The 26927-nt window shown below is 39.0% G+C and overlaps 2 protein-coding genes across 3 annotated transcripts in view; one reads left to right on the top strand and one right to left on the bottom strand.

The window, feature by feature from the left end:
- Nucleotides 1-26927, top strand: part of ALDH1A2 (aldehyde dehydrogenase 1 family member A2) — a 92956-nt gene that overhangs the window by 2033 nt on the left and 63996 nt on the right. Inside the window, exons 2-3 of the mRNA XM_052672412.1 lie at nucleotides 11466-11618; nucleotides 13281-13423. The gene's annotated coding sequence lies outside the window, so the exon portion shown is untranslated. The remainder of the gene's footprint in view (nucleotides 1-11465; nucleotides 11619-13280; nucleotides 13424-26927) is intronic.
- AQP9 (aquaporin 9) lies at nucleotides 262-26281 on the bottom strand. 2 transcript variants are annotated; one of them, XM_052672420.1, is made up of 7 exons: nucleotides 25935-26280; nucleotides 25781-25839; nucleotides 12956-13082; nucleotides 9232-9369; nucleotides 7581-7699; nucleotides 5720-5937; nucleotides 262-2272 (listed from the first exon to the last, which is right to left on the bottom strand). In XM_052672420.1, exons 2-7 carry the CDS (start codon nucleotides 25781-25783, stop codon nucleotides 2113-2115), a joined length of 765 nt encoding a protein of 254 aa, XP_052528380.1. In that variant the 5' UTR covers nucleotides 25784-25839; nucleotides 25935-26280; the 3' UTR covers nucleotides 262-2112. The 2 variants fall into 2 exon arrangements, with proteins under 2 accessions (XP_052528380.1, XP_052528379.1); XM_052672419.1 differs by lacking the exon at nucleotides 25781-25839 and having other exon boundaries at nucleotides 25935-26281.

Below are 26927 nucleotides of genomic sequence, written 5' to 3'. Positions count from 1 at the left end.
TTGGGTAATTATCCGTTTGTCTATTTTTATTTTCCTTCACAGATGTTTAATATAAGCTGTTGGCATTAGTGGAAGAGCAAGTGTCTTTCAGCTCTGAGGGCAGCCCTCGGGCTGTTCCTACCTTTTGCATGCTCTGCTCAGACACAGATGGCCAGCAGTCAGCTAGACTGCTGCTGTCAGACACCACCAAGGAGCAAGGGAGTGCCCCCTGCAAGGAAGAAGTAAAGGTGGTTCTGTTTTCCACTTTTACGCAGCACCTGGCTTTATGTAGTGCAGTGTATACAGGACAGATGAACTTGCTTGTCTATGCTGTCAATGTAAGTTCTGCAGTTAAGAATAATTTCCACATTGTACTCTTCATTCTCCTGCATTTTGCCTTGTTTCAGATAAATAGAGGATTGACTCTCTGAAACTTCCCCTTTTGTTATTGTGGCTTTTCAAATAATCATCAATGTTTTGATGCATACAGCATCATATGACTTCAGAGTTATTGCAAGCAAAGCTTTGCTTGAGCTGCTAATTCTATAACTGTGCTGCAATTAATTTGGCATGGCATACCGGAGAGCAGAAAGACATACAGCGACACAGGCCTGGCCTGCCCAAATTCTGATGCTGATTCTGATCGCAGTGTTTTTTCCAAATCACCTCTGTGGATATCACACTGAAGTGCACAGGCTGTTACTGAGCATATGAAAGGTTCTTTTCTTCAGGAATGAAATGAGAAAATAGAGTGGAATTCTAGGGAGCAGACCTGCAGAAATCCAAAGGGAATAGAGCCCTAAAGTGGATGCATTGATCAGTACCCTGGAGCTTTGCCTTGAACATAGTTCAGGAGCATTACCATAGTGGATGTCTATCTATTCATGACCACCACCAACTTTGTGCATGTATATATGTACGCATGTGATTAGAAAGGAAGTTAGAATGTATTGGATACATTAAATTCACAACGATCAAGCAGAAATAACTTCATTTTTCAAAGGTTAAACTTGGCCATGATCGTGACATAAGGCAGCTAAGTATTTAGGAAGCAGTATATATCCAACCACTTCTGTTTAGCCAGACAGAACCCGTGCTTCACAATTCTGATGTTGAGCTGACCTTCCATGGGGAATTCAGATCCAGGAGTAGGTAAGAGATCAGTTTCTAATTGTGATTATTGCTACCAAAATAAAAATTTCTCCTGCTAAGCAGATGAAGTCCTCCCATGTAGATCAGCAGCAGCAGACCTCCTGAAAGCTTAGACAGACATAGGCCTCGTGCTAACCCCTGTGTAAGTATAAATCTCTACTGCTGGCCCATCTCCACAGGAGTGAAATTTATCCAGAAAGCATAGCAGGACAGGTTGAGATTAATATTCTAGGTTAAGTTTTCAATACTGAGTAACATAAAGGTCAAGTAAGCAGTAAAAATAACTGGATGTTATTTCCCCAAAAAACCCATGCAGAAGTACAGCTTTGTCTATTTGGTGTTGATCCCATAACAATTTTTCAGCTTTTGTGTTCATATTCTGAATTACTAAGCTGCTTCACTGATGAGCTGATTCTTCACTGTCCAACCAGTGGCTGCATAAAAATTTAGTAAGTTATTTAAAGCTACTCACTTGATGTTTAGGCAGTTCAGATCTTGCTTTTTTCTTTCCAAGCAAACCATTCTTAAGTAACAGCAATAAGAAGTGAGATGTGCTCTTAGATATTAATTCAGCACTGATCCAATTAACTACCTTTGCAAGCAGTTTCATAACAATCTCATCTATTTTCAGTTAATTAGGAAGCATGATTAAGATCTGTGTTGAATTAACAGAGCAGTGTATCATCTTACAATTTCAGGTAGGAGATAACTTGCTCTGAATACTGTACGAAAAGAACAACATTTCATGTCTCGCTTCAGTAACTTCATTCCCAAATTTGAATGTGGTCAGCCCTATGTTTCAAGGGCAGAGATCAGTTTTGAGCTTGTTTTCTATATAATTTTTTTTGGTTTTTTTTTTTTTTTTTTTGCTTTTTAGTGTGGATTTCTAATGGAGACATATGGGTTTCACAAAATGGTCCAAAGAATCATTTGCATTAAAAATTATACAACAAAAACAGAAAGAAAATTCTTAATTTCTCGTTACATGTTTGTCAGTTCGTATTTATCATATACGTCCTTTTCTTCTCCTTGCTGATTATCTGAGTGATGAATTTCAATAAAAACTATATAGGTAAGAGCTCCAAGTACTCCTCCCAGCATAGGTGCAACTACAGGGACCCACCACCAATTATTTCCAGCCCTGTAAGAAATAAACAAGAGTTATTGTTGCTTGTTACTCTAGTTGATGCCCTATCTTTTATTTGGCAGTGAAGAAATACAGTGGTATAGCACTCACTGTGCTGCATACATTTCCATTTTGTCTTATATGACTTTAAATAGATGACTGTTTGTCCTGCTCATACAGTGGTTGAAATGCTAAGTAATAACCACCAGGCACATGGGTTTAAGTACTGCATTTGCACCCTAAAAAACTAAGGCCTCTTTACTGCATATCTGTTTTGGGGGCAAGAGATGAATTCTTGCTGGTGGAAGATGGGTTTCATTGACTTGCAGTGAAATGAACTGGAACTTATTTATTGCACTGTGATCTTGAATGATGCTGTTGCCAGATGCTCATGAATGGTTTTTCAGGAGAGATTAATGCAAATACATATTGTAGAAATTGCATGGAGGTCTGCAAATTCAGATCTGCAACAGATATATGGTGTTCTTCTTGACAAGCATAATAGATTATGCTTGATTTGAATGTATTTTCCTTGAGGAGTGTAATAAAATACATAGACTGTGAAGTGGATTATACTTGACTAGAATGGTCAAGATTTAAATTTCATGATGTAATTTCTTCTTACTGTATTTAAAATGTGGGATCCTTCAGTAAGAGGTAAACAAGCATTCACAAGTTTGAAACACCTAAAAATTGATCTTCCTTAAAATTGCTGCGTTCACTTAAAGTCCTACAGAATTCCAGTGGATTCAATTAAGTGCTTATGTTCACACAACTACTAAGATTTAATTTTAGATGTGCAGATTTCTGTGCACCTTTTAAGGAAGAAGCCCATTAAAATTACAAAGCCAGTAAATAACAACCTCATTCTTCTATCCCCCAGTGCCTTGCGTAGCTGCTCTCCCTTTCCTGGAGGTTCACATTCAGGCAATACCATGCTGAGTACTTTTTGGGGCACAGACCTCTGAACCGTACTGGTGTGTGGGGGTGTTTTGATTCAATGGCACGTTGTATTGTTTCAATATATGAGCCTTCAGTGAAAACCCTCAGTAAAAAAACCCTCTCAGTAACAGGGAAGCAACTTCTTTTTTCCCCTCCAAGAAAAACAAAGGGGCAAGTTCATCTGCGAGAGGAGCTCTGCAGGAGCCTGCCAGGGGCATCCTTAAGCTGTACAGGTAATTATTCAGCACCAGCTGTATAGATTTATGCAGAAGTGAACTTGTGTTCAAGTCACAAGAACAGAACGGTGCTAATCTCACAATGCCCTAGTGATGACACTATTATTTCTTGCTCAAAAAAATGCAGTGCGTGCATGTTTACCTTTGGAATTACTTGAATTTTGCCCCGAGGATATAGAGTAACTTGTGTTTGCTCTGCTGAGTTTACAGATGGGATTGGTAATCGGTCGTGAACATTTAAGCCTCTGAATTTCTGGAACAAGCTCGGACTAAGGTCCACTGAATTAGCCAACAACACAGCCTACATCAGGTACCTGCGTGCATTCCTGTGCATGTGCCCATGTGGTGTGGGCATGTCAGGAAGATGTTTCCTGGCAGGTTTCTCTCTGGGCCCATCCTATGGCCTAAGGTGCCCTGCTGGCTCCTGCCTGACCCGCAGCTGTCCTGCACAGCAGCAGCCGCCGGCTGCTTCACGGCCCTCCGCTGAGGGTGGATGCAAAGCCTTTGCAGGGTGATGCCAAGGCTACAACGCAAGCAGGGCAGCACGGCGGAGCGAGGAGTTTCCACGAGCCTTCGTGACGAGCACAGACAGCTTCACAGCAGTAAACTGAGTTCCATCGTAACTCAGCGTGCAGCCTGGCTGCCGAGTCAGCGGCTCCGGCTTTGTCGCCAGGTGTTTTGCGGCGTGCGCTGAGCCATGCGGAGCCGCGGGGACCGCGGCCCGCTCCGGCCCCGCCTGCGCGCCCTGCACTGCGGGCGGGAGCAGCGGCTGCGGCGGCCGCGAGGTGTCAGCGTTCCCGCGCGCTGCTGCGGGCCCGGCACCTGCCGCGCTGTGCGGCGCTGGGATGCTGGGCTGGGTGGTGACTCCTCACCCTGTGAGGTGCTCCCACGTACCTAACAAAACCCGATTCTTCCTCGGTCCTACCTGCATTCGTACTGTAAGCCGTGTTCCTGTCACCCCCACGAGCTCTTTTATAGCAGTAGTGTTAGAAGTGAAGGCAGGGAGGAAGAATTCCTCGGTTTGGACTTCCCGCAGACTGCTGTATGTTCTGCACCCACCTGTGGTCTCTCGTATCTTTTTATGCTCCCATTTGTAAATTCTCTAGGATGGTCTCTTTACAATGGGGATGCATTTCCTCTCTATAAATTCTGAAAACACACGATGATGCAGACATAGAGATTTTGTGTTCCTGTTTAAAATGCCATTAATTGTTTGGTTGTGTGATGTTATTTTGGGGCGGTAAGGGGTTTCACAGCTATTCTGTGCATAGATCTCAGTACCATCAGGACTCCAAGCTTTCAGCAATGTGATAGCAAACTTAGTTAAAAGATTACAGATTCTAACACATAATGTTGTAGTTAATGTAATAGCAAGCAACTACAAGAGGCTTTAAGGAAGACAGTCCTTTGTTATGTTCTCCTCTCCAAGACACATGGTATGTGCAGACTGAAGCTAATAATGCAGATTACATTACTTTCTGAAGTAGCTAAAACAAAATCTCTGTTCACTGGAGCTCTGTAGCACTCTATGGTACTTCAGAGGATTCAGAGTTGTAAATAACTGGGGGAAAAAAACCATATAAAAATAAACCAGAAGATCCAAATCCTGATGACAGAGTACTTTCACTTAGATATCCCAGAGTGGCTTTTACGCTGAATATGTGTAAACTGTGGATTTGATGTGCAACTAATTAGCTCTGCATCTGGCCAGCCAAGAGTGCGTGCGTGTGCACACACATGCACAGGGATTTGTGAGTGTGCTCTGAAATGTGGGAAAATGAAGGGAGCTTTCTTACTTTCACTCCTTTGCTCCTAGGCAGGAAGTCAGGCTTTTAGATTGTTGTATATTTCTGCAGTAACTCACTAGTAATAACAGACTAATTCAATCTGTATGTCTGTTTTTTACAACACCCAATATATATACCCACCTAAATCTCTCATGATTTCCATTTTTCACTGAAAGCTGCAGTGCAACAGAAGTAAAACTTTTTTTAAAATATTTTCAGTGACCTCTAGGAATCTCCAGTATTTTGGGAAGGGCCTGCTTGGAACAATGATTGATATTAGAGATAATGTGTGTTTGATTTGCCCTAGGAGCAGGAAATACTTTTTAAAGCCCAGTACGTTGAGCATGCCTGACAAAGTGCATGAGTAGCTTCTGGTATGCGAAGAATTACCTATATGTATATAAAGTATGACTTGGTACCATGTTGGATCAGGATCTTTGTTTCATAGGAAGCAATTTTAGCCAAAAGCATTTCACTTCATATCCAGGCTTACTTACGTGAATACTTCCATTCCCCATCCTGCAATAGCTGTGAAGAGCCTGGGGCCGAGGTCCCTGGCTGGATTCATGGCACAGCCACTGTTCATTCCCAAAGAGCAAGTAAGAACAATTACAAGCAGTCCTACTACAACTGGCTCCAGGCCCTTTGGTACTCCGGTATTTCTGGTGTCAAAAATAGCAAATATAACCAGAAGAAGAACAGCTGTTGACATCACCTGGCCAATGAAAAGAACATTGAATAAATACATGCAGGTTCCTTCTAATAATGGAAAGGGGGCCCACAACATCTCTGTGTCTTGTGGTGGCTTAAAGCTGGTATTGAGATTTATCCCACTGTACAGAGTAGTAAAATTTGGATCCCAATGCTTCTCTAGTTCGCAGTAATGAGAAGTTTAGATATCTGTGCTGAAAGGACAGGATGAGAAGTGTGTGGAGGACTTAGCAAAAAATCTGCAACAACCTGGTGTGGAAAGAAAAGAGGATTTAAAAGGTATTTCCTGTCTGAGGTCTGATGCTTTGCTTCCATTTTTTTCCATTCAATTTAACAGTTCCATTTATTTAATTTTTTAAGCAAATTTTGCAGCTCTGCTATGCCAATACAATCACTTAAATTGATATCAAAGTGTTTTATGTGATAGTAGCTTAGTCTGATATTTTATCAGACTAAATATTCACCTTTTTTATGTTGCATAACATAAGGAAAAAAGTGACGTCTACAACATGAAAACTGAGCAGCTAAAAACATATCTGAATTAAGACTGCATGTATAACAGCACAACTGTATGTATAAATGTAATGTGACCTCAGTATTGCATATACTAATTGAGTTAGTGGAAAAAAAAATCTTGGAATGATTTTCTCATGAAAGTGCTGCTCTGCTTAAATGCTACAGAAATGCTGATTTTGCTAATAATTAACTTCGGGGGGGGGGGGGGGGGAAAACAACAAACTTTCAGTATAATCAAAGCATTCATTTTTAAAGTTGATTTTAAAGAGGCTGCAAGTTTGGGTTTTCTTGAAATGATTTCTGCTTTGTCTGGCTTGATTTTTTTAGAATATCCATTAGAAAAAGATCTTATTAAAAGAAAAATCTGTTGATTGATCCAAAACAAAGTTCAGAAGTTGTCACAGAATTTCAAAACAAGGTGGTTTTTTTTTTTTTTTTTTTTTTTTTTTTTTTTTTTGCATGTTGGGTTTATAAATAAATATATATGTGTAAGCCAGGTTGTGCAGTCATCATGCCCTTCACATAAGGAATTCACAGTATTTGTTTTCTGTGCGCCTGCAGAAGGCAGGTAAATTGATAGGAGTAGTTAGGAGATATGAAGCTTCATTTTTCACTCTTGGGTAAGTAGGATTAAAGGATACAGATTGGGAGTGAAAAGGAGAATTTTTTGTATTCTCTCAGTTCCTCTGAAAAATAACAAAGCAAAGGGAAGGTTGCAGAAGAGGCTTATGGTAGCAGAAACCACAGTTGCTCAAGGTGTTAGAGTGGCTGTTCAAGCATTTCCTAATGCTTAATGAACTAGATTTTGATGCAGATGGATACAGTGCAGCTGAAGTTTAAGGAGAAACACTGTTTTATGCTGGGGAAAGCCTCTTACATGTATCACATTAAAGACACATAATTAATCTGATAGACGTGGAAAGAACAACTTGAAACTATCGTGCTTATAAAATATGACTAAAATGTTACCCCCACAAACATCACTGTATTCTCATTGCTATTGTATGCGGTGATGTATAACTAAAACGATGAGAATCATCGTACCTGTTAAAGATCTACGTATTCTTTTCATTGTCTGGTTTTAGAATTTTCAGTATGTTTAATTTGTAGAATCAAAACATGTGCACTTACCTGATCTGCAAATCCATTTATGAGGGATAGATATGGAGCTGGGTATGTTGCAAAGATATGTGCTGTTGCATAAGGTCCTGTGACTTCAAGTGTTCCGTTGCTATACTCCATAAAGGCATCTATAGAAAACAGCTATGACTGGTTGCACTTATCCATAATATTGATTTTCGAGGACTGCAGTATATATGATAAGCATGTGCACTTCATATTCTCAACTGAAAATTATTTTATCTGGGAGCGTTTGAAATGGTATGCTTATTCACACTCTCCTGTCCCTTCTCTCCTTCCATGCACTGAGGTGCTTGTTTTATGTTTCACAACTTTCAAATGGGACTTTTCCCCTCCTGCACATTGCCCTGAAATCAGTGCAAGAGGGCACTTTCTGATTTGCATTATTCTGCACGAGGTGCTGCATTTGGCACGATGCCCTAAGAAATGCATCGCATCTTGACTATTTTGTTGTAAAATTTCTCAATTCCCAGCCACCTGGAATTGGCATTGATCTGTTTGACCGTTGTGCGATGATCTGTTCTGAGAATGAGCTCTCCTAAGTGCCCTCCTCTTCTAATGGAGTTTGAAGTTTTCAGTCCGCGTGAGTTTAACATGCAACTCCTATGCTTGTTGAAGATGGGAAGAAAGAGTCCGAGCACAAAACCTGAGTTCTCAGTATATTTAGGTCTTTGTATTTTTATATACACATGGATTTTTGCATATTGTAAATCCACATGTATTTGTTAGTACATTTGAAGTGTATCTTAAATGGTATAATATGGCTTCTGCTTCAGAATGATTTTCTAGCAAGCCCTGAAGTTCCCATACTCTTAACGCTAACCTTAAAAACAACCAAACAAAACAGAACATATCAAGCCTGAAATAGTCACCACTATCCCTAAAGTTGTTTTTTTTTCTCTCCTGATTACTACAGGTACTGAGTACCTAACTGACTAACAGTAGGCACTTCCCTAATTTCAGTTTTTTAATTTTTTAATTTTGTGGGAATTTTGGAGTAGGTGCTTGAAGGAATTGATCTGAGTGGATTCATCAAGACAGTGACACCCATGTATATAAGTCAGAGATTTACCAAGATGGCACACTGTAAAATAGAAACATGCCCCAAGGATGGGTGTAATCCCATCCCCCTAACATCACCCCTTTATCACTTTACCTTGGGGAGTTCTGTCTAGGGTGGCCTGCAATTTGGTCAGGAGTGACTTGAGCTCATATCCTATGACCTCAACGAATGACATTGGCGATACTTGCCTGCAGGCACTTGGATCAGGTCTTTAATGTTTCTAATTTGCTTGTAAGATGAATAGCCTTATATCCTGACTATTAAGTAATTTAAAATCCTTACTGAGAAAGACATTATCTCAGAGTATCTGATTTCCCATGAATAATTTTTCTGAATTTCAGAACATTTCCTGGAGAATTAGTGTTTCAGAAAAGTTGTAAGATATCTGGAACAATTGAGTCCTTTTTTTTTCCTTCAAACTCCCTGTGCTTCTTCCTTTCTTCTTTACAGCCACAGCTTCAGTCCTGCCATTAGTTCTGTGTTGAGTCCTCAGCCTGCCTCGTGTTTATTGAAAAACTGGGGCCTTAGAGACTGCCTGACCTCTAGTTTGTCCCATGACCACATATAAGGTGTACTCACCGTGATAAATCCCAAAGACAGCCGCTGCTCCTACAAATGCTCCCAGGAGTTGTGCTAATATGTAAATTGGCAATTTGGTCCATTTTAATCTTCCAGCCACACACATGGCTAATGAAACAGCAGGGTTTATGTGACCACCTGAAAAATAAATCACAAAATAAGCCATATGAATGACTCAGATACATGGGAATACATAAAGGATTTACAAAAATTATGGGCACTTTTGAGCACGAGACTACATACATAGTTTCCTAGAGGTTACTTTGCAACTAAATGCTGATTGCAATTAAAATGAAACAAATTGGATTAAATTATGGGGAAGGAGAGCGAGCCAGTGTCCACCAAGCTCCATCACGTGCTTCCCTATTGATGTTCACAGACCACGCTGTGTATCAGAGTGCTGTCCTGCTTATGTGAGCTGTGAATCCAAGGATAACTTATCAGGAAAAGCCTGAATCTTCCCTTTTGGTTGTGATGAGAAGGCGTGTTATTCTGCAGGTACTCTTGTTTCTCAAGGTCTTTTTAATTCATTTTTAAGGGCGGTCTGGGACAACAAAACATTCGTTCAATTTAGTGAGCCTGTATTGAGGTGAAGAACCATCACTGACTGATTGTATCCTGGATTTTGAGCTAGATCTTCACTACACACAAGGGAAATGGATTTAAATTGTGTTTATGTCTTCCTCTCCAACTTGGAGTGAGCTCATGAACATACTGTCAAGTCTGCTTGGCTTCAGGCTAGCTGCTGGTTTGTTATGTTTTGGTGGGTTTGGAGGCAACAGCATGTAGTCTTTCAGAACAAATTTTCCTCAACAGCTTATATCTTGCAGGAAAGTCCACAGTAAGGGAACTGGTAAGGAAGCTGCACCAAATTCCTGTGGAATTTCCTTCCTTCATTTTCAGGAGTAGTTGTGCCTGAACTCACACATACAAGAGACTTCAGCAGCACTGGGAGTCTTGGTGACACTTTTAATTTCCAAAATGCATTAATTTTTATACCAAGTGCTAGCCACTTCTCTAAGTGTTTTTATCAACATGGAAAAGAAGTGTTGCATGCCTTTGGGAACATCATTTTTCACAAATAAGTCATTGACACTTAAGAAATGCAGCTTTCTTGCCAAATAAATATAGGCGTATTCCACAGGAAATAAACTAAAAACCCAAGTATTGTGAGGGCATAGCAGATTCAGTGCTTACCTTCAAGGCAAAGTCATGTTTCAGCCCATACTGCTGCCAGAAAAAAATGGCCTTTCTCTTTAATAAAATAACTAAAAGAGGGCGACCTTTGTCTGTCATGGGGTAGTGATGGAGAAAGAGCCTCTATGTACAGTTTCTGTGTTTGCTTGCACTTCAGGTCACTGGTCATTATCTTATGAAATCCAGGCACCTTTGTTACATAAAGAACTGACGAACACAGATAATAAGTTGGATAAAACCTTCTTTGTATCATTTCCAAAGCTCTGACCCAGTAGCATCAGTCTTGAATTAATTTTAAATTCCTCCCTGCACTTCAAATTCTTCAGAGCAGAGCAAATAGATGGACAGCACCTTATTTAACAGCCCTTCATGTGAATTTTGAGAAATTGTTGTCTTGTCTTTTGTTCTTTGCTCTGGCTGGAATGGATCATTTTCCTTTCTTTCACCACTTGATACTGTTCTCCGCCTGTATATAATACAGGGTGGCTGCAATGGGAAGGACAAGTCATATTCATGTTAGAAATATCTGATTAACATTAAGTTTGGGAAGGAAAACTCAAACTGGAGGCTCTCACGCTTACAAAGGGGAGTTAGAAGATTCTTGGCTCTTGTATCACTCGCACTTTGCTGATTAAAAAAAAAAAGAGTAAATAAAAATCTGCTTTGGAAATTTTTTCCAGTTTAAGCGATCACAATCCTGAGTTTGTCTGAAATGTTAAGTTTGTAAAAATGATGAGAAATAAACTATATGTTGAGGAAATTGAGACAGAGAAAGAGAAGAAGGGGGAATTCACCTAGGTAAAAGAGCTCAAATTCACCAAGTGTGCAGACGTTGTATCTTATGTTCCTGTGTGGGTAGAATTTCATGAAATTAATGCAAAATATTTTAGCAGTACTTAAAGATAAGGCTTTATGGCTGAAAATCCATAGAATTTGCTAACAAGAATATATGGCAACTGATATTCTAGAACGTCTGCCAGTAATCAGATGTTGGATTGTCACAGCCTGCTGAAGTACCTGTTCCTGTTCTTTCACAGAGAAAATGCATTGCATGCAGAATCCTTTGTCATGGGAAAAACCTCAAGAAGCACAATATTGCAACCTCTGCAGCCACTCTGACCTGCTGGAATTGAACTCTAATCTTCTGCACGATAGAAACGAGTACCTCTAGCGACGCATATGCAGGAAAGGTCAGTGTCCTTATAGGTTATTGCCATAATACTGCATTAGAAGATTTTACCTGCCTACATATAAACCAAGAGCTGCAGCTTTTTGATAGGAACATACAGCTGAATTAACTTTGCATGGTATCAATGTATCATTCTTCTTAAGTTTCAATGACTGTAACAAGGCTACATGTTTTGCACTAGCTCAAGCGCTTTCTCATAGGAATCTAGAAACCTCCTCAAACATGCTGTCTTTGTAAAACAAATTGTAATCCTTGTAAAGAGAAGAGAAATTACTGTAGCGATTTTGGCTGTAGCTATTTGTTACGATCCCTTATACCTAGACATAGGTGCCCTCTTCATGATTGTTAAGAAGTTCTTTCGTAAGAGCTGCAGTACAAGAGATTCATTTGCTGTAAGAGGATAATATAAACTCCATGTATAGCACAGAGTATTCCATGCTGTAACACACAAAACTGTGTATTTATGGCAACCCATAAGCTTCTGTTTTACAGGGAGGATTAAAACGTTAAAGCATTTGTACTAGTGTCCCTGATATTAGTTTGGCCAGACTGAATGGTGGAGATTGCTGTCACTAGAAAATGGAGCATACACAGACACAGATGAGTAAGCCCATCTACAGGAAAAAAAAGAGTCCTAACCAATTTATATTAGATTAGGAATGTTCAAGCAGAAACGAAGAGACAATGATAGTATACTGCCAGTGTATCACAGAGCATATCTCAAGTACTGAATCATTTTGCTGGTCTTTCTTTCTGTAATCTGTTGTTTATGATGGTAGTTGGTTGTTGTTGTTTTACAGACAAAGTAAGTTTCTTTTAAAATTTGGGGCAAGGAAAAGGCTTGCTGCTTATCATAGGACATGGAGGGATGAACTGCTCTCTGTAAAGTGAACCCTGCTGCTTGTCCTCATTTGTGAGTCATTCCACCTTCTACCCAGCTGGCAGCCATCTTAGGTGGTGTTTGCTGGGTTCTGTAATCTTTTCCTGGTTGTTTCCTTAAATACAGCTCCTGTGCTGTCTGGTATTTATTGTGTTGACAGAATTTTCAAAGCAACACCAAGTAGATTTCTGGTTTGCACGCACCAATTATCCTAAAAGCCAGGGATTTACACATTGTAGTAGAGGCCAGAATTTATTTTAGATACTAATCATCAAACAGCAAAACAGAAGGGAGCAAATATAAAATAATTACTAGCAAAATTCTGCAGATTCTGCTGTAGTGCAGTGGTTGTTACCATTAGATGCATCTTTGTTTATACCATGAAATGCAAATGATTTAATAAGCTAACTTAAAAATTGCAGTAATAAATACTGTATCAGAGGGCAGAGGCTACTTACCAGAAACTCCACCAGACACATACACTGCGATGGTGACTGCCATTGCAAATCCAACTGATACTGTCATGGTCCCACCATGGGCTCCTCGGCTGAGGACAGCCTGCCCCACACATCCACATCCAAGTGCCTGTATTTTTAAAGAGAAATGTGAAATCTTAAGCATAACTATCAAATGTTATTGGTTAGTCTGCTGATGTCCAGGTATAGATGAAAATGTTGTCTAAGCATTGGAAAAATTACTAGAATTTGAGATTAGTGGCATGTGTGTATGTTGTCTTTGCTGCAACTAGTATTTGCTCTTTATTTTCCTCTGTTTTGTGACTAGGAAGAACGACTGCTAATAAGAGCCTCTCTCCAGAAAACACATTTCAACTGTAATGGTGTTACACAACTCTGAATTTCAAGCCTAAACAAGATTTCTCAGACTCTACAAGAAGTCTCTGAATGGAAGAAGGAGTTATTTCTGTGGTATGTTTCGAATTTCAGATTGTAGCTGTAAGCTATGAAAAAGTTACTATGAAAGTCATTAAAAATAGTTCAAAAACTTCTAATGTTTAATAATGAAACTCTGGAATGAGACAGCTCTCTGGAGTTTAGAGTATGTGTTACTATCATACTGTCTTGATGTCAAATATTGCTCTGTCAAAATATGAACTGGTAGAACTTACTTAAAAAGAATAGAAATTCAGAAGAAACTTGGAACAGGTAAGATGACTGAGACAATCAAGAAACATTTAGATGTTGCACTAAGGGACATGGTTTATTGCAGAAATATTGGTGGTAGGTCAACAACTAGACTGGATGATCTTGGAAGTCTTTTCCAACCTTGGTGATTCTATAAGAATCAAGATTTTGGACAAGAAACAGGAAAAACTAAGAGCTATTAGGGACCAAGGCAAAGGCATGTTAGGGCAAATACCTGTGAAATCAGGCAAATAAAATTTGTAGCATCATAATTCACACAGGCCTAAAAGTAAGAGATTACTTAAAGTCCCGAGATATAATTTTCGCTTTATTTGCTGTAAATGCTGCAGATGCTGAGTGCAGGATATGTTCTAGGGAAGAGCAGAGGAGCTATGGCTGTGAAGCACAGATGAAGGTCCAGCTCTGATGAAATTGATGCTGTTCTAGCTTACATGGCAGTGAAAAAGCTTTGGGGTATTTCGCTGGCTCTGCCACTTGAACAGTTAACTCATGGGGATACCTGAATAGTCCTCACTGGAGCATTCTCAACAGATTTAAACTAACTGACATTTTACACTGGTTCTTTTTAGATTGAAGTTCAGCGAAACATTTAAATGTATACTTAAAATAATCTTTACTCAATTTTCTTTAAACACTGCTTAGCTTCAAGCACGTGTTCTATTGAAGTCAGTGGGAAAGATTTGCAAAGGTACAAAAGGCCTTTAGGTTAAGGTAAAGTAGCTGGTCCGTGTTTCTCAGAAATAAATTTGTCTCTTTGAAAAATCTCCTTTTTAAATATATGGCTATGTAATTTGCTGCATAAATACCCAGCAGCCAATGGAAGATACCACATAATATCTGTGGTCTGAAATCTTCTGCTTCTGTGCACGTATAACCAAACTAATAACATTTCTGGGTTGTGACTAGATTTATCTTAAGCAACCTTAATTTCTTCAATATTTAATTTGATATTTATATTTCTCTTTTTGTGGTGCATGGTAATCTGATCTTTTACTTGATATAAAAGTATTGCATCTTAACCAGTGCAGTTGCTTGGTTAATCTTCTTGCTTCACCTTAGTGTTTTCCCATTACTGCATGTGACCCATGACTGTGTTGCAAGGCCGTATGTGAGCACCTAAAATTTAGTTCTTTGAGAAAGTCTTGCTACAGTCACAAGGCACTTCCATTTGGAAACTTGTAATGGGAAATAAAGGAATGGGAAAAATCTCTCCTGACTGTATCAATAAGATTTAGTGATTGAGGTTTAACAAGCAAGTCCTGCTAAAATAGATGCAATTTAAACAGGAAAACTCATACTTTTGTTTCCATTATTTCCCTGGGGGTTTTAACTAATTCCGAAATGTGATAGAAAAAGCTCTCAGTAAAATTACTCTCTCAACCAGCTTTGCAATGCAGACAGGGTTTGTTATAAAAGTGCCCCAAGATTGTGTCATGTGCCCAGGTGCAGTTCGTGCCTTGAGGTTATAATCATGCAAGCAAACAAAGCACTGAGCGGTGCCAAAGTATTACAGCTGTCAGGATATGTGAGGGTAGGGTGGTATTAGATAGTAGTTTATTGGACTGCATAATTGAGAGTTACAAGACATTCTAAGCTGCAGTTAACTGCTGTGCAGTGGATTGCACATGGCTATGTTATGCATTCTCTCATTTCTATAAGTATTGTGTACTTCACAATTCAAATGTTAAACACAAATGCATATATAGGGATAAAAACAAAATGTAAAACATTTCAGTTGTTCACAGTTGAAACTGCATGTTTTTTTAAAACTTTGTATGAAACAATTCCACACATTATATATTTATAGGTTGAATGGGTATGGAAATAATGGATATACTGGAATTTAGACAGTTTAAGATTAGGGTACAGGGAGAGAGGAATTAGAATTAGCACGCTCTAGCTTTCATTTTCCAAGCTTCTCAATGGGAGTATTCCATGAAAACAGTATCTCTTGCTGTAATGACTACGAAAAAAGAGGAGTATGGAAGATGGATATAGAAAAGGGTAGTGGACATTAATCATATCTATGTATATGAACTACAAATGCATGTGAAGAGGGAAGGAAATAATGGCATGGCTTTTGTTTCCCTTCCCTAATTACCACAACTGAAGAGGATCATGCAGAAACAGCTGTGTAGTCTTATTGCGTAACAAATACTGCCCTGCACTTTATAGGGAAATACGCAACTGCACATGCTCTATTTTTGTGCTATCCAGTCTCAGAAAATGGAATCTGCAAACAACAAGGCATACAAGCCAACCTGTATACAGCTGCACTGGTTTCTTGCTCAGTGTATGTTGGTAAATGACTTCCTGCTCATGTCTGACGAATGAGCACTATTGCAGGCACAGTCAGCATGTGCCCATTTGGGGATGAGAAAACTGGGAACTGAACCTGCAAATCTGAACCAAGTCACAGCAGTACTTTATCTGTTGTCATTATAAGGACGAGAGAAGAAAAACATTCCTCCTGCAACCAGGTTGACATAACTGGACTATCACCTAATCATGTAATTACATGAGCAGCAATTTAATACCCTGTGAATCTCTGCTTGGCTGAGTTAAGACCAACTAGATCATCAAGTTACCAGTAAATATTCTGAGTTTCTAGGCCAAGCTTAGCCATAAATGCACCACAAAAATCCATCAACTGAAGCACATAGATTCAAAGGGAGTTTAATTTAGAGTAGGATACAGTCTGTTATCTTTGTTTTACCTTGTCTGTGTTACCAGGTTTCATCTTTCCAGTAATCTGTTTCCTGATCTTAAATTTACTGAAGTAGTTTCAGTTCTGATTTTTTATTATCACAAAGCAGTGAGATTACTGCCATAAGAAGCATGTCTGGGTGTGAAATAGCTGTCTGCACGCTCTCTGCCAAAAAAAAGTTGCTTCATGGACATTAGATCTTTGTCTTGGGTAAGAAGCTAATGTTAGGAAAGGGAAACAACTGGCCTCTTGTGAGTATAATGTCCTGTTATTCTCTGGCAGCTTGGAGAACTTTATCCCGCTCAGCAGCGTGAAGATCACTATGCCTCCATCTGTGTTATCTGCAGGATTTTTGCTAATGTGTGTAACAGCATTTTTCAGTGTAAATAGTATTTCCTGCCATATATGTATCTAGAATTTTAGAGAATTACATTTTCTACACTGTAAAGCCTTAAACATCTTAAAGCACAATGCTTATATTAAAAAGATCCCTTCTTATTTAACAGATCTAGTGGTAGTGTGTATTCATAGCAAAATACTCTTAGTGTATCAGTATAGAGGCAGCCAAGACTCCTGCTTTTTATCACTGTGGAGAACAATGATGTGTGTGTTTTATCTTGTACTTCACCAGCTGCCAAGCTGGGGGGAGTTACACTCCTTCAGTGGGATACCACAGATGTCTGTGCAGGCAGAGCAGGGCCTCGGTGGCACCACAGCTGATGATGCTCTAATAGAACACAAGAATTCAGTGTGATACAGGGAATCCAGAGTCATTAATTTTTTTAGATCGTATTTTAATTATTAGCTGTGCATTTTCAATAGAGAAATATTAGAGAACAATTTCAGAATTTATGTTTTGGTCAGTTTTCAAGAAGGAGTCGTACTTAAACAGCTCTAGCTGATTATGAAGAATCTCCAAGGATCCCTCCACCACTTCACAGTGTTCTGTAAGGATGCCTTTGTTCAGGGAAGGGAGTAACCCTGCCCTTTCCCACGCCACACTCCCACCTATGTTCTCCCACTGTTCCCCAGTCAGGCATTTCCTGCTAGTCAGCAGCTTGGCTGCTCCCCTTTTCCAGCCCAGATAAGAGGGCGTCAGGCTGGATCCTGTCACACGGGCTGTGCAGCTGCACAGTGCTGCAAAGGGGACAGGCACTCAGGTGCCATGCAGTGTGTTGGGCTAAAGCTGTGTGCTTGCTGTGAGCATCCTTCTGTTATCCCAAAGTTACCTGTTCTGAGCGATATTGTGGGGACACTTGAGGACATGAGAGCAAGCTCTGGCATTTCATCTCTAAAGGAAAACTTCTCTGGCTTGTCTATGCAACCAGTGCTACATCCCTTGCAGCAGGGACATGGGAGTGGGCTTAGAGAAGTGGTTGCATTTGTCCTTTGCTACAGGTAGTGATCTTTCTGCCATGAGAACATTAAAGGATTGTTTGTGCTTTTTTTGTAGCCTTATGCAGCTTTTTCCTCCAGTTAATATTTCTATAGGTGATCAATTTGGGTGTTGCATATGAAACTAGTGCATAAAATTTTCAGCTAGAAGTGTGATTACTAAAGTGATGGTGTTCTCCTTAAGGTCTCTAATGTGGAGCGTATTCTAGAATGTACTTTCATTTCCAGTGTCTTTCTTCACAAATGGATTCCACTTTAGAATTTATCTGTTTTCAGAAAAATTCATTTCATAATGTGATTTATAATGGATTAGGAAATCTTCATGTACTGAATCATGTTTCCTCTGTGCATTATACACGACCTTGATTCGGACTGGGCTCCCAAGCATTCTTTCAGTAGGGATAATAATGCCAGCAGTAACAAAAGCAAAGATATGGTAGATCTACTAATACTCAGGGCATGAGCTCTGCAGGATTCCTAGTTGGTGAAAACTCCCGTTCTTCCAGGAAAGAGTGATCTTCATCTAATTTCTTGTGTAATACTTGTCATCACTGGTTACATCAGATAGTACTTCAGACGTTTAAGGCAAAATAAAATAAAGCTTAGTAGTTGAGTAATTTTTGAAAATACATGGCTCTTATTCTATCCTTCATTACATATTTTGGTGGGAACACAAAGATTTCTGTAAATTACAATATAATCATTTTGGAGTAATAAAAAAACACTATGTCTGTTCTGATGGTCTCCCGGGACACAACCAACATCCTCTTGGGTTCAGATGGGTTTCCCTTTATGTTTTGAGACTTACTATCTAATTAAATAAAGCTTTGTAAAAAAAATTCTACCATTTAGTTAATTAAATAGCATAGACATAAGCCTTAAAATGATTGCCATTTTAAAACTTTTTTTTAAATGATAGAAAATGTTACTACATGGAGACATGGATGTAAATTTAATAAGGCTTTGGATGAAATGCGTACATAAAGCTTTTAAAACAAAGATTTGGTTTAAATTGCTCTTAGGGAAAAATACTGTGAAAATAAAGCACAGGCTATGCTGTGTTGTATAAATTGATGCTTTTAAATTTTTATTACTGCTTTTCACATGCAGTAAGAGACAAATAAAAGCTTAAAATCACTTAGAATGCAGAGGTCTGCATTCTCTTGTATTTTATTATGATTAATATTGCACTCTTCATTCTGAAATGCTACAATGCTTTTCTCTCTTAAATTATACAGGGTAACTGGCTTGAGTCAATTTCTTCAGAGAAGATTGGTTTTATTTTCTTACTAAGTTGTAGAAATTCAAGTGAGAAAGGAAATGAAATATTTCATATTTAGATGCAAACTTCCAAGAGTGACACATGGCCCCTTACAAAGGGCCAGGAAGAAAAGATTGGGCAAGGGAAGTAGAAGCTTCATAAGATAGTGTGCATTCAGGTGCTGCTGCCTTCCCTAGTTACTCTTTTATTCTTGAGCTGAGAGGTGTTATCCTGCTTTTCTTCCTTCCTACACCAGCCCACAAAATTAAAATTTCTCTAAATTTAAACTAAATATGCTTAGTCTCTGTAATGGTCCTTGGTGAATGGCCGAACCATACATTGAGAAAGGAATTTGAAATGTAAGAGTACATATATAATTCATTTAATTCTTTCCTTTGGGTGCAGAAATGGGGTAGCTGGCGCTTTGCTCTGCCCTCCTGTTTACGAGTAATGAGAGATTTGATATGTTGGTATGTTTTCTTTCTCTTTTCTGTTGAGGAAGACAAACAAACTATATCTGGGGCTGATCAGGAAACCTTCTAGGATGGATTAGAAGGAGCTAAGTCAAGTTCTGCCGTTAAATCAAAGCATGAGCTGGAGAGCTTACTAGAATGTATTTTTAGCCAGAGTGGCTCATTGATCTGAAGTGTTAAGATCACAAATGTATAAACATAGTTAATGGCATGAAAGCATTTATTGTCCCTTCTGTTATTCATCAGCTTATGACAGTTATTACTTTAATTACTATTATTTTAATTTGGCCAAAACTCTGAAAGAACAGCTTGTAAATTTGTGTCAATAAAACCTAAACTCATGTTTTGCACTCTCGGTTGAATCATTGAAGGAATGCAAGTCTTCTGTGAGGCTAAGGAGAGAGTGTGCACTTCAGGTCTGTAAGTGCACACTTTCTGGGACAAAATGCACATATGGAAAAAGGCCTTGGAAAATTAAGTTCAGCTTACTGGAACCACTTGGTTGAACATGACCTGACTTATGTGTTGGGGCTGATGTAGCAAAGATGAAGGTTATTCTCATCTAAAACTTTCTTGTAATACAGAACATCTGAGTCACCTAAAAGTCTAAAATGTCATATGCTGGAAAAAACAACACAATTTTTGCACTTCGGTTTGTATTCAAAAAACAAAAGATTTCCTGTGACTTTTTAGAATTATTTGCTGAAATGAACATTTCAGGGTAAAAGAACTGTTGGGTAACCTTATTTTCAGATCCTTCATGCTTCCATTTATCTGAATTAAAGAATGACTTCAGGGAGATTTAAGAAGGAGAAAAAAGTTATTTGATAATAAGATTATAGAAATGCTAGCAGTGTACAGGAGCTTTACGAGTGTTTACGTTGAGACAAGCTGAGAATCTTTGTTAGACTTCTGTTTGCAGTACTGATTTAATGGAGTTGCAAACGAGTGGAAGAGTTTGTACATAAAATTTAATTTCTTCAAAATACATGCAACTGCTACATTTACAGAAACAGAAAGGACTTGAGTTTGGGATGACAATGAAAGGAAGCATCTCATTCCAGTAAAGAGAGCAGTTTTGGTCTGGAAGTGCAGGATTAAATTCTGTGACATTAGATTCATGAATGACTTCTGTTCTTTAGTGGCTCTACCATAGTATTGCTGCTGGAGAGCCTTATGTATGGAAATGCATAAGAACCAGCTTTCAGAGTACAGCCATGGCTAATACCTATTATATAACATACAGAATATATAAGTAATGTATGTAAAATGCATACAAATTGGTTGAGTGGCATATTACAATAGCAGTTGTAAATATGTTTGAATAACTTATTTTGTCTACCTTTGGAAGACAAGTTAGATTCTTTGCCTAGCAGGTAATTGCACAAAATTCTGCACTCCTGGAAAGCCAATGCTAATCTCTAATTAGCTGTCAGAGACTACTACTAAGTTGTTTTACACCTTAAACAAAACTTGCTGTAAGCAATTTCATTTTATGCGAAGTCTCTGTTTCATCCAAAAAAAAGCCAAAACCAAACAAAGAATATAACTTTGCGTAAAATTTATAAGTAGCAATTTTGTATAAAATGCTAATGTAAGGACTAACCAATGCAAAGCTACGTAGATGCATCTGCTTTCATCTAATAACATAGGAGTGTTCTAATGCGTGTTTGGAGGAATGGATATATATTACTGTACAGTACTGTAATGAATGTGTACTGGAATCTGGCTCCACAAAGAAAGATGTGGAACAGTTGCTTAACTTCTAATCTTCTAGACAGCAAATCCATGAAATGTCATACTTGGAGATTTTTCAGACAAGACTAAACTCCCCAGCAAAGCAGAAATGATAACTTACATAATGAAGTGGTCAGAATATGAAAACAAGACAAACAAGATTTTGATGAGCGAAAGATAAATAGCTTTTCTTCTCATTAGTTGGACTGCTTGCTGTGAGGGTGTCATGCGCTCAATTCACGCGCATGCTGATGCATTGCAGCCTCTGTGCACACAGACGTTTGCTTCAGTGGGAGTTTTCAAAAGGCCCTGCCTCCACCTGGGGAGTGGGCTTTGGGATAAGGAAGGAAACCTCCTCGCTGCTAGCGGCGTTCTGTGTACCTGTTTAGTGAGGCCATGCACACTGCAAAGTGTGAGAACATTCATTCTGTTTTCCACTGAGCATTGCAGCAACAACTCAAGATGATGTCTTAATTTGATCACACAGTCATATTCACTTAATTGACTATTAGAGAAGCAATAGATGGGATAGGTCTGCAGATATGCTGCTTACTTGTCTTTACGTGCTAAATGGAAGCCTGTGTTTCGTTTCAGCAGGAATATGTACGCTGCTCTGGACTCAGGAGATACTGGTCCGGTGCAGCTCTGTTCTGGGAAACTGTGTTTAGTAAGATGCTCTTCAGAGTAAAAATGAAATACAAACTACATTAGGTCAGTAGTAGCTAGTAAAAAAAGCCACATGGCCCATTTGGCTTCTCTTTTTGAAAATGTTACAATTCAGATATAATCAATGGCACAAGTCAGAATAAATCCCATTTTGTTTGAGAGCAATGCAGCCAAGTCCCAAGGGGAAAATATGAAGCAAAACATGATTAAAAGCAGAGGGGCAGTTGGATAGGTGAATTTCAGGCAGACTCACTGCGAATTCACATAAAACGTCTATCTGATATGGTGTGGCTTCTTAACTTCTGTGCTGATTAATGTCCAGCTGTGCTCTACCACAGTAACCTGTAGGAGCCCCAAGAGGAAATGTACAGAACCAGGAGACATACTGGAAAATGAAAACCTCCCCAGACAGCTTTTTTTCAAGAGAGGCCTCGGGAGTAGCTCCAGCCTACAGAAGGATGATGCTTTGTCAGAGGCTGGGAAATGTGTGTATGCTCTGGCTTCTTCACCCACTACAGCATGAAAGAACTGCTGTTCTCTCACCTTAGGGTTCTGCTGCACAGGGATAGGATGGAGGGACCAGTCCCAGTGGTTAACAAACACACTGTATAAAAACTACATTACTCAGTATGCACTTCATAGAAAGCATTTTTCTGTTCAAATATTTGTTGAAAACTTTATAGGTGGATTGTGTATTTTTTTGTGAATATTGATTTCAATTCAAATTAAAAAGAAACTTTGCAGGGTTGGCCTCTTACCCCAAGAGATACTAAGACAAATGCAAGGCATGGGCAGGAGCTTACTAATAATATGTAAACATAGACCCTCAGCCTAATGCACTTTCCTCTTTGTCTGTACTACAAGTGTAACTTTGTTGTATTAGAACTGCATCACTGTAAGTGATGGTGGGTTTTTTTTTGTTTGTTTTTGTTTTTTGTTTTTTGCTTTTTTTTTTTTTTAATAGCAACCACATATGAGGTCAAGCACAACATTTTCTCAGCTTGATGGACTATCTTAAAGTGAATATGATATAGTTCGAGATAGTAACTAAAAGCTCAATGTAACCAAAACCACATGCAATTTGCATTTGGTTATGGAGTGAAAAATATAAGTTTTTTGCTGCCTTCTTGTCTGAGAATGTAACTGGAGAAGTTGTGCTGCACCTTGGGGAATAATTCACAGCCTGATACTGAAAGAAATACTGTTGCCCCGGAAGAATAGGTTGAAGAGTAAAGTAGCCTAATCACCAATGAGATTACCCAGCCAGGCAATAACTGCAGCTGCTTGAATACTCCTATAAAGAAAGTAACTTCCATATTCCTGCAGTTCAGTTTGTTCACTGAACCCTGAGAAAGCCTGAAATCAGGTGCTTTGGTAAGGAGGGAGGGGCTGGCAGCAGCTATGCCCCATTACCAAGATATGCTGTGCAGCAAAAGCAAATCAGTTTGGAAGACCAGACTATGAACATGTCTGTGGGGATTGCTTAGGAGCATCTCTGGTCTGATCCAGTGGATTGAGCATCCATTAACAGCCAGCACATTTTCTGTGCTCCTGGAGCTCTTCTTCCATTCTCATTTCATCTGAAAAGAATTCACTTTCCGTACTCTGAGAACTGTGCTGTAAGGCAAGCAGCAGTGTATTAAGCAGAGATGACCAGGAGATGTTATCCAAGTGGTAATAGGCATGGACTTTTTCAAGGCTTGTCTCAAATCTGTTCAGTTCTGCAGGTGGAGCCCTTTGTGCCTCCAGGGGAAGGCTTGGTTTTTGCCTGATGAGTGATTTCATCTGCAAAATGTCCTACAATTAATCCTACAGATTTTACACTGTACAATTTGGAAAATAATATTGCAAGACTGGAGAGTTACCCAAGATGGCAACTTAAGCTCTTAATAGTACATGATCTGTAATGTTCGCTAGAAGAAAGGGAAACCGGTAGTCTGGGGGATAAAATTTCACCCAGCTGACTTCCAGGGGTGCTGGGATGTTCACAGCTTTAGGTACCATCAGTTAACACTTCTAGACAAAACCTATGGGTAATGGAAGAGCTCCTCTCTGCCCTGAACCCTCGTGCAGGTGCTTCCCACTGGCTGTAAGATACAGGGCAGAGGCACAGAATGGCTTTCAGGGAAGAGCCCAATCAGTTGTGCTATAGACCATGAGCAGTCATCTTGCTTTCACTTTGAAACAGGATTAAAGCATAGTGATAGTACAGGGAAAGAAAGCTGTTGCTTATTTTGCATACGTTAAGTGTTTGTCAAGGATTTCTGCCTCCTAACTTAACAGGGCCCCCTTTCATTAGATCTAATTTCAGTTAAAAAGTTTAATACTTGTCTGCTCTTAAAGTTGCTTACTAGCTGACAGAGTCTAATAGCAATAAATAGCAGCAGAAAAGTCCATTTCTTCCCAATAAACTTTGTACTTCTGCTAACTAGCACAGTCTAAAAATAAATCGGGGTATCTGAGCACTTGGAAAGCTGTAGTTAAGTCCATGTCAGGCTCTTTTCTGCTTTAAGCTAAGGTTAAAACTAGAAAGACTAAAACAGAATTGAAAAAATTCACCAAGATTATCAACAACATTCTTGAAGATTCACTTTCTACTGTATTCATTCGATGAATATCATACAAAATGGACTCTGGGTTTCCATTTCCTTCTACTCTTCTGCAGCAGGACATTAAGTAATAGCATTTGTGATTTAATCTGCACTTTAATGCATTTTCCTCACTTGCTTAATTGTATTAATGGACAGGGGAGTATGATCTTGTAGCGAGGACAGAGGACTGGAAGTCAGGTGATCTTGGTTATATTCAGAGTTCTGCAACAGGCTTCCTGTGCAGTCTGCTCTAATCAGGTTTGCTAATATATAAAATTAAGATAATGACATTTCCCTTCCTTACCAGGGTGTTGTGACACTTAATTCATTAATGTTTGTAAAGTGCTTTGTGCTCCTTGCTTCTAAATGTGCTCCTTGCTTCTAAATGTGCTCCTTACTGTAATGTCTTATGGAGGGTATTAAATTTGAGAATAATGTTACTTTAGTGCCTCTGCCCTTCAATTGGCTGAAGTGTACTAAAGACCATTATTTTCATGTATTTTATGAGCTACTGGAATTTTTTAGATGGCTTACTTGAAATTTAGCTAATATAGTTCCAGTTATAAAACATACTATGTCAGTCCTATGCCTTGTTTTTAATTTTTTGTCTTTTCACTATGATGAAATATTTAGCAATAAACAAGACTGTCTAGCCAGACTAAAGGGAGGGAGAAAGAGTTTGGCATAAGTATTCTATTTGCTTGACTTCCAGCTCTGTTGCTGAGACTGCTCTCTACCCTGGTAAATCACCACACAGCTCTGTGTCTCAGTACAAAATGCACAAAAACTTGAGCAAGAAACGAAGTTTAAAAAAAATTAGGGATGTGAAAATGTGGAGCTGTGCTATTTATGTAATACTGTAACAGCCTACATAACCAAGCAGATGTATAATTTATGTAATACAATTGAAAACGAAACAAAAAATAGTTCATTAACAAAATCTCTAAAGATTTGGCAGCGCAACTTGATAAGCTCAGTACAAGTCACATGGATCAGTCTCTGTGAGCACAGGAAAATAACAGCTAAAATAATCTTCTAAACGTGCAGTCCAGTCGGGCTGTTAAAGCAAATGGAAATCGTACATAGAAGTGAAAGTAGAATAAAATGCTGAGTTAAAAAATACAGGAGTATTGCTAATGTTCACTGCTTCTGAACTTTTTAGAACGTGGTTATTCACTCAAATTCTGCTCCTTTAAAAATCAAATGTTTATCAGACAGTTGTAATACCTAAAACTATGAGTGTTTAACAGCCAGTTTTACATCAGGTGAAGAAAGGAGTTAGAAACTTACCATAAACAGGAGCAATTCATTCAAGACTGTGCAGTGTTTGTCAGGCAGTAACCACGCTGCTGGTATAGTACAAGGAAAAAGCATACAAAAGTCTCCTCACGAGCACTGTCCAACATTAAATTAGTAAGAAGGAAGGAAAGCAGCTGACACTTACTATCAGTATAAAAGTTCCCAGGAATTCTGAAAGGGCTTCTTTAACCAAGCTGTTCTTCAAGGCAAATTTCTCCTTTAAACTCCTTTTGTTTTTCCGGCTCATTTTGGCTTCTTCTATTGCTCTGGTGCCCTGGCTACAAATACACACAAAATTTGCTCTGTAATCGTCCCTGCTTCAGCTGAACTTTGACACTTTTACTTATACATTGAAATATGAGATTTCATCCTGTACAGCCAGTGAAATCATCTGACTGCAGGCATTGACAGAACCAACGCAACATGCCCTAACAATTCATCATGAGTTTTCCATCCTGTGCCTTCTCTGAGCATGTTTCTATTTATACTGGCGAGATAATACCAGGAGGTTTACAAGCAGAACTTTTCTTTTTTCTTACAGAACCGATTAATCATTACCTTTCTGGCTATGTTGCTTCTTTTTTTTTCTAGTAAAAATGGATAAAATGTTGTTCCTGTTGCCCTGATCAGACGGAAATACGAAAAGAGAAACCACAAAGTAAGGAACCAAAATATGGATAGAAATTTCACTCTGACCTAGTTTGGGATTTAAGCCATACTGCTGGCTGTCTGAAACCTTTTCAAGGGGAAGTTGTAAAGGAAAATAAATGCTTGTGAGGACACTGTGCTCTACTCAGTAAAGAACAGCTCCTATCTTGTAGTTCTGAGGGATTTCAGTGGCTAATGAGGAGTCTTACCTTGGTTGTATGTTGAATTTGTACAGTCACACACGATACTCTTTTTGGACTAAATGCTTTGCTGTCTGGTGACATGCCCTATTTACAAAAGAGTGACAAGGCAGAATAAATTAGGAACACTTAATGAAATCTGCTTTGGTCCAGTGGCTCTCTATAATGCAGAATAGGCAAACGAGGCACTGAGAATGACTCTATGTTCCCAATATATTTGGCTTAAAAGTGCATAGGTGCTATAATACGAAGCATTATCACATTATTGGCCATTATCTTAAGAGCTGAAG

The sequence above is a fragment of the Tympanuchus pallidicinctus genome, unplaced genomic scaffold (assembly GCF_026119805.1).
Source record: "Tympanuchus pallidicinctus isolate F22 unplaced genomic scaffold, pur_lepc_1.0 scaffold12, whole genome shotgun sequence".
Classification (NCBI taxonomy): Eukaryota; Metazoa; Chordata; class Aves; order Galliformes; family Phasianidae; genus Tympanuchus; species Tympanuchus pallidicinctus.
This window is presented reverse-complemented; position numbering and strand designations above follow the sequence as displayed.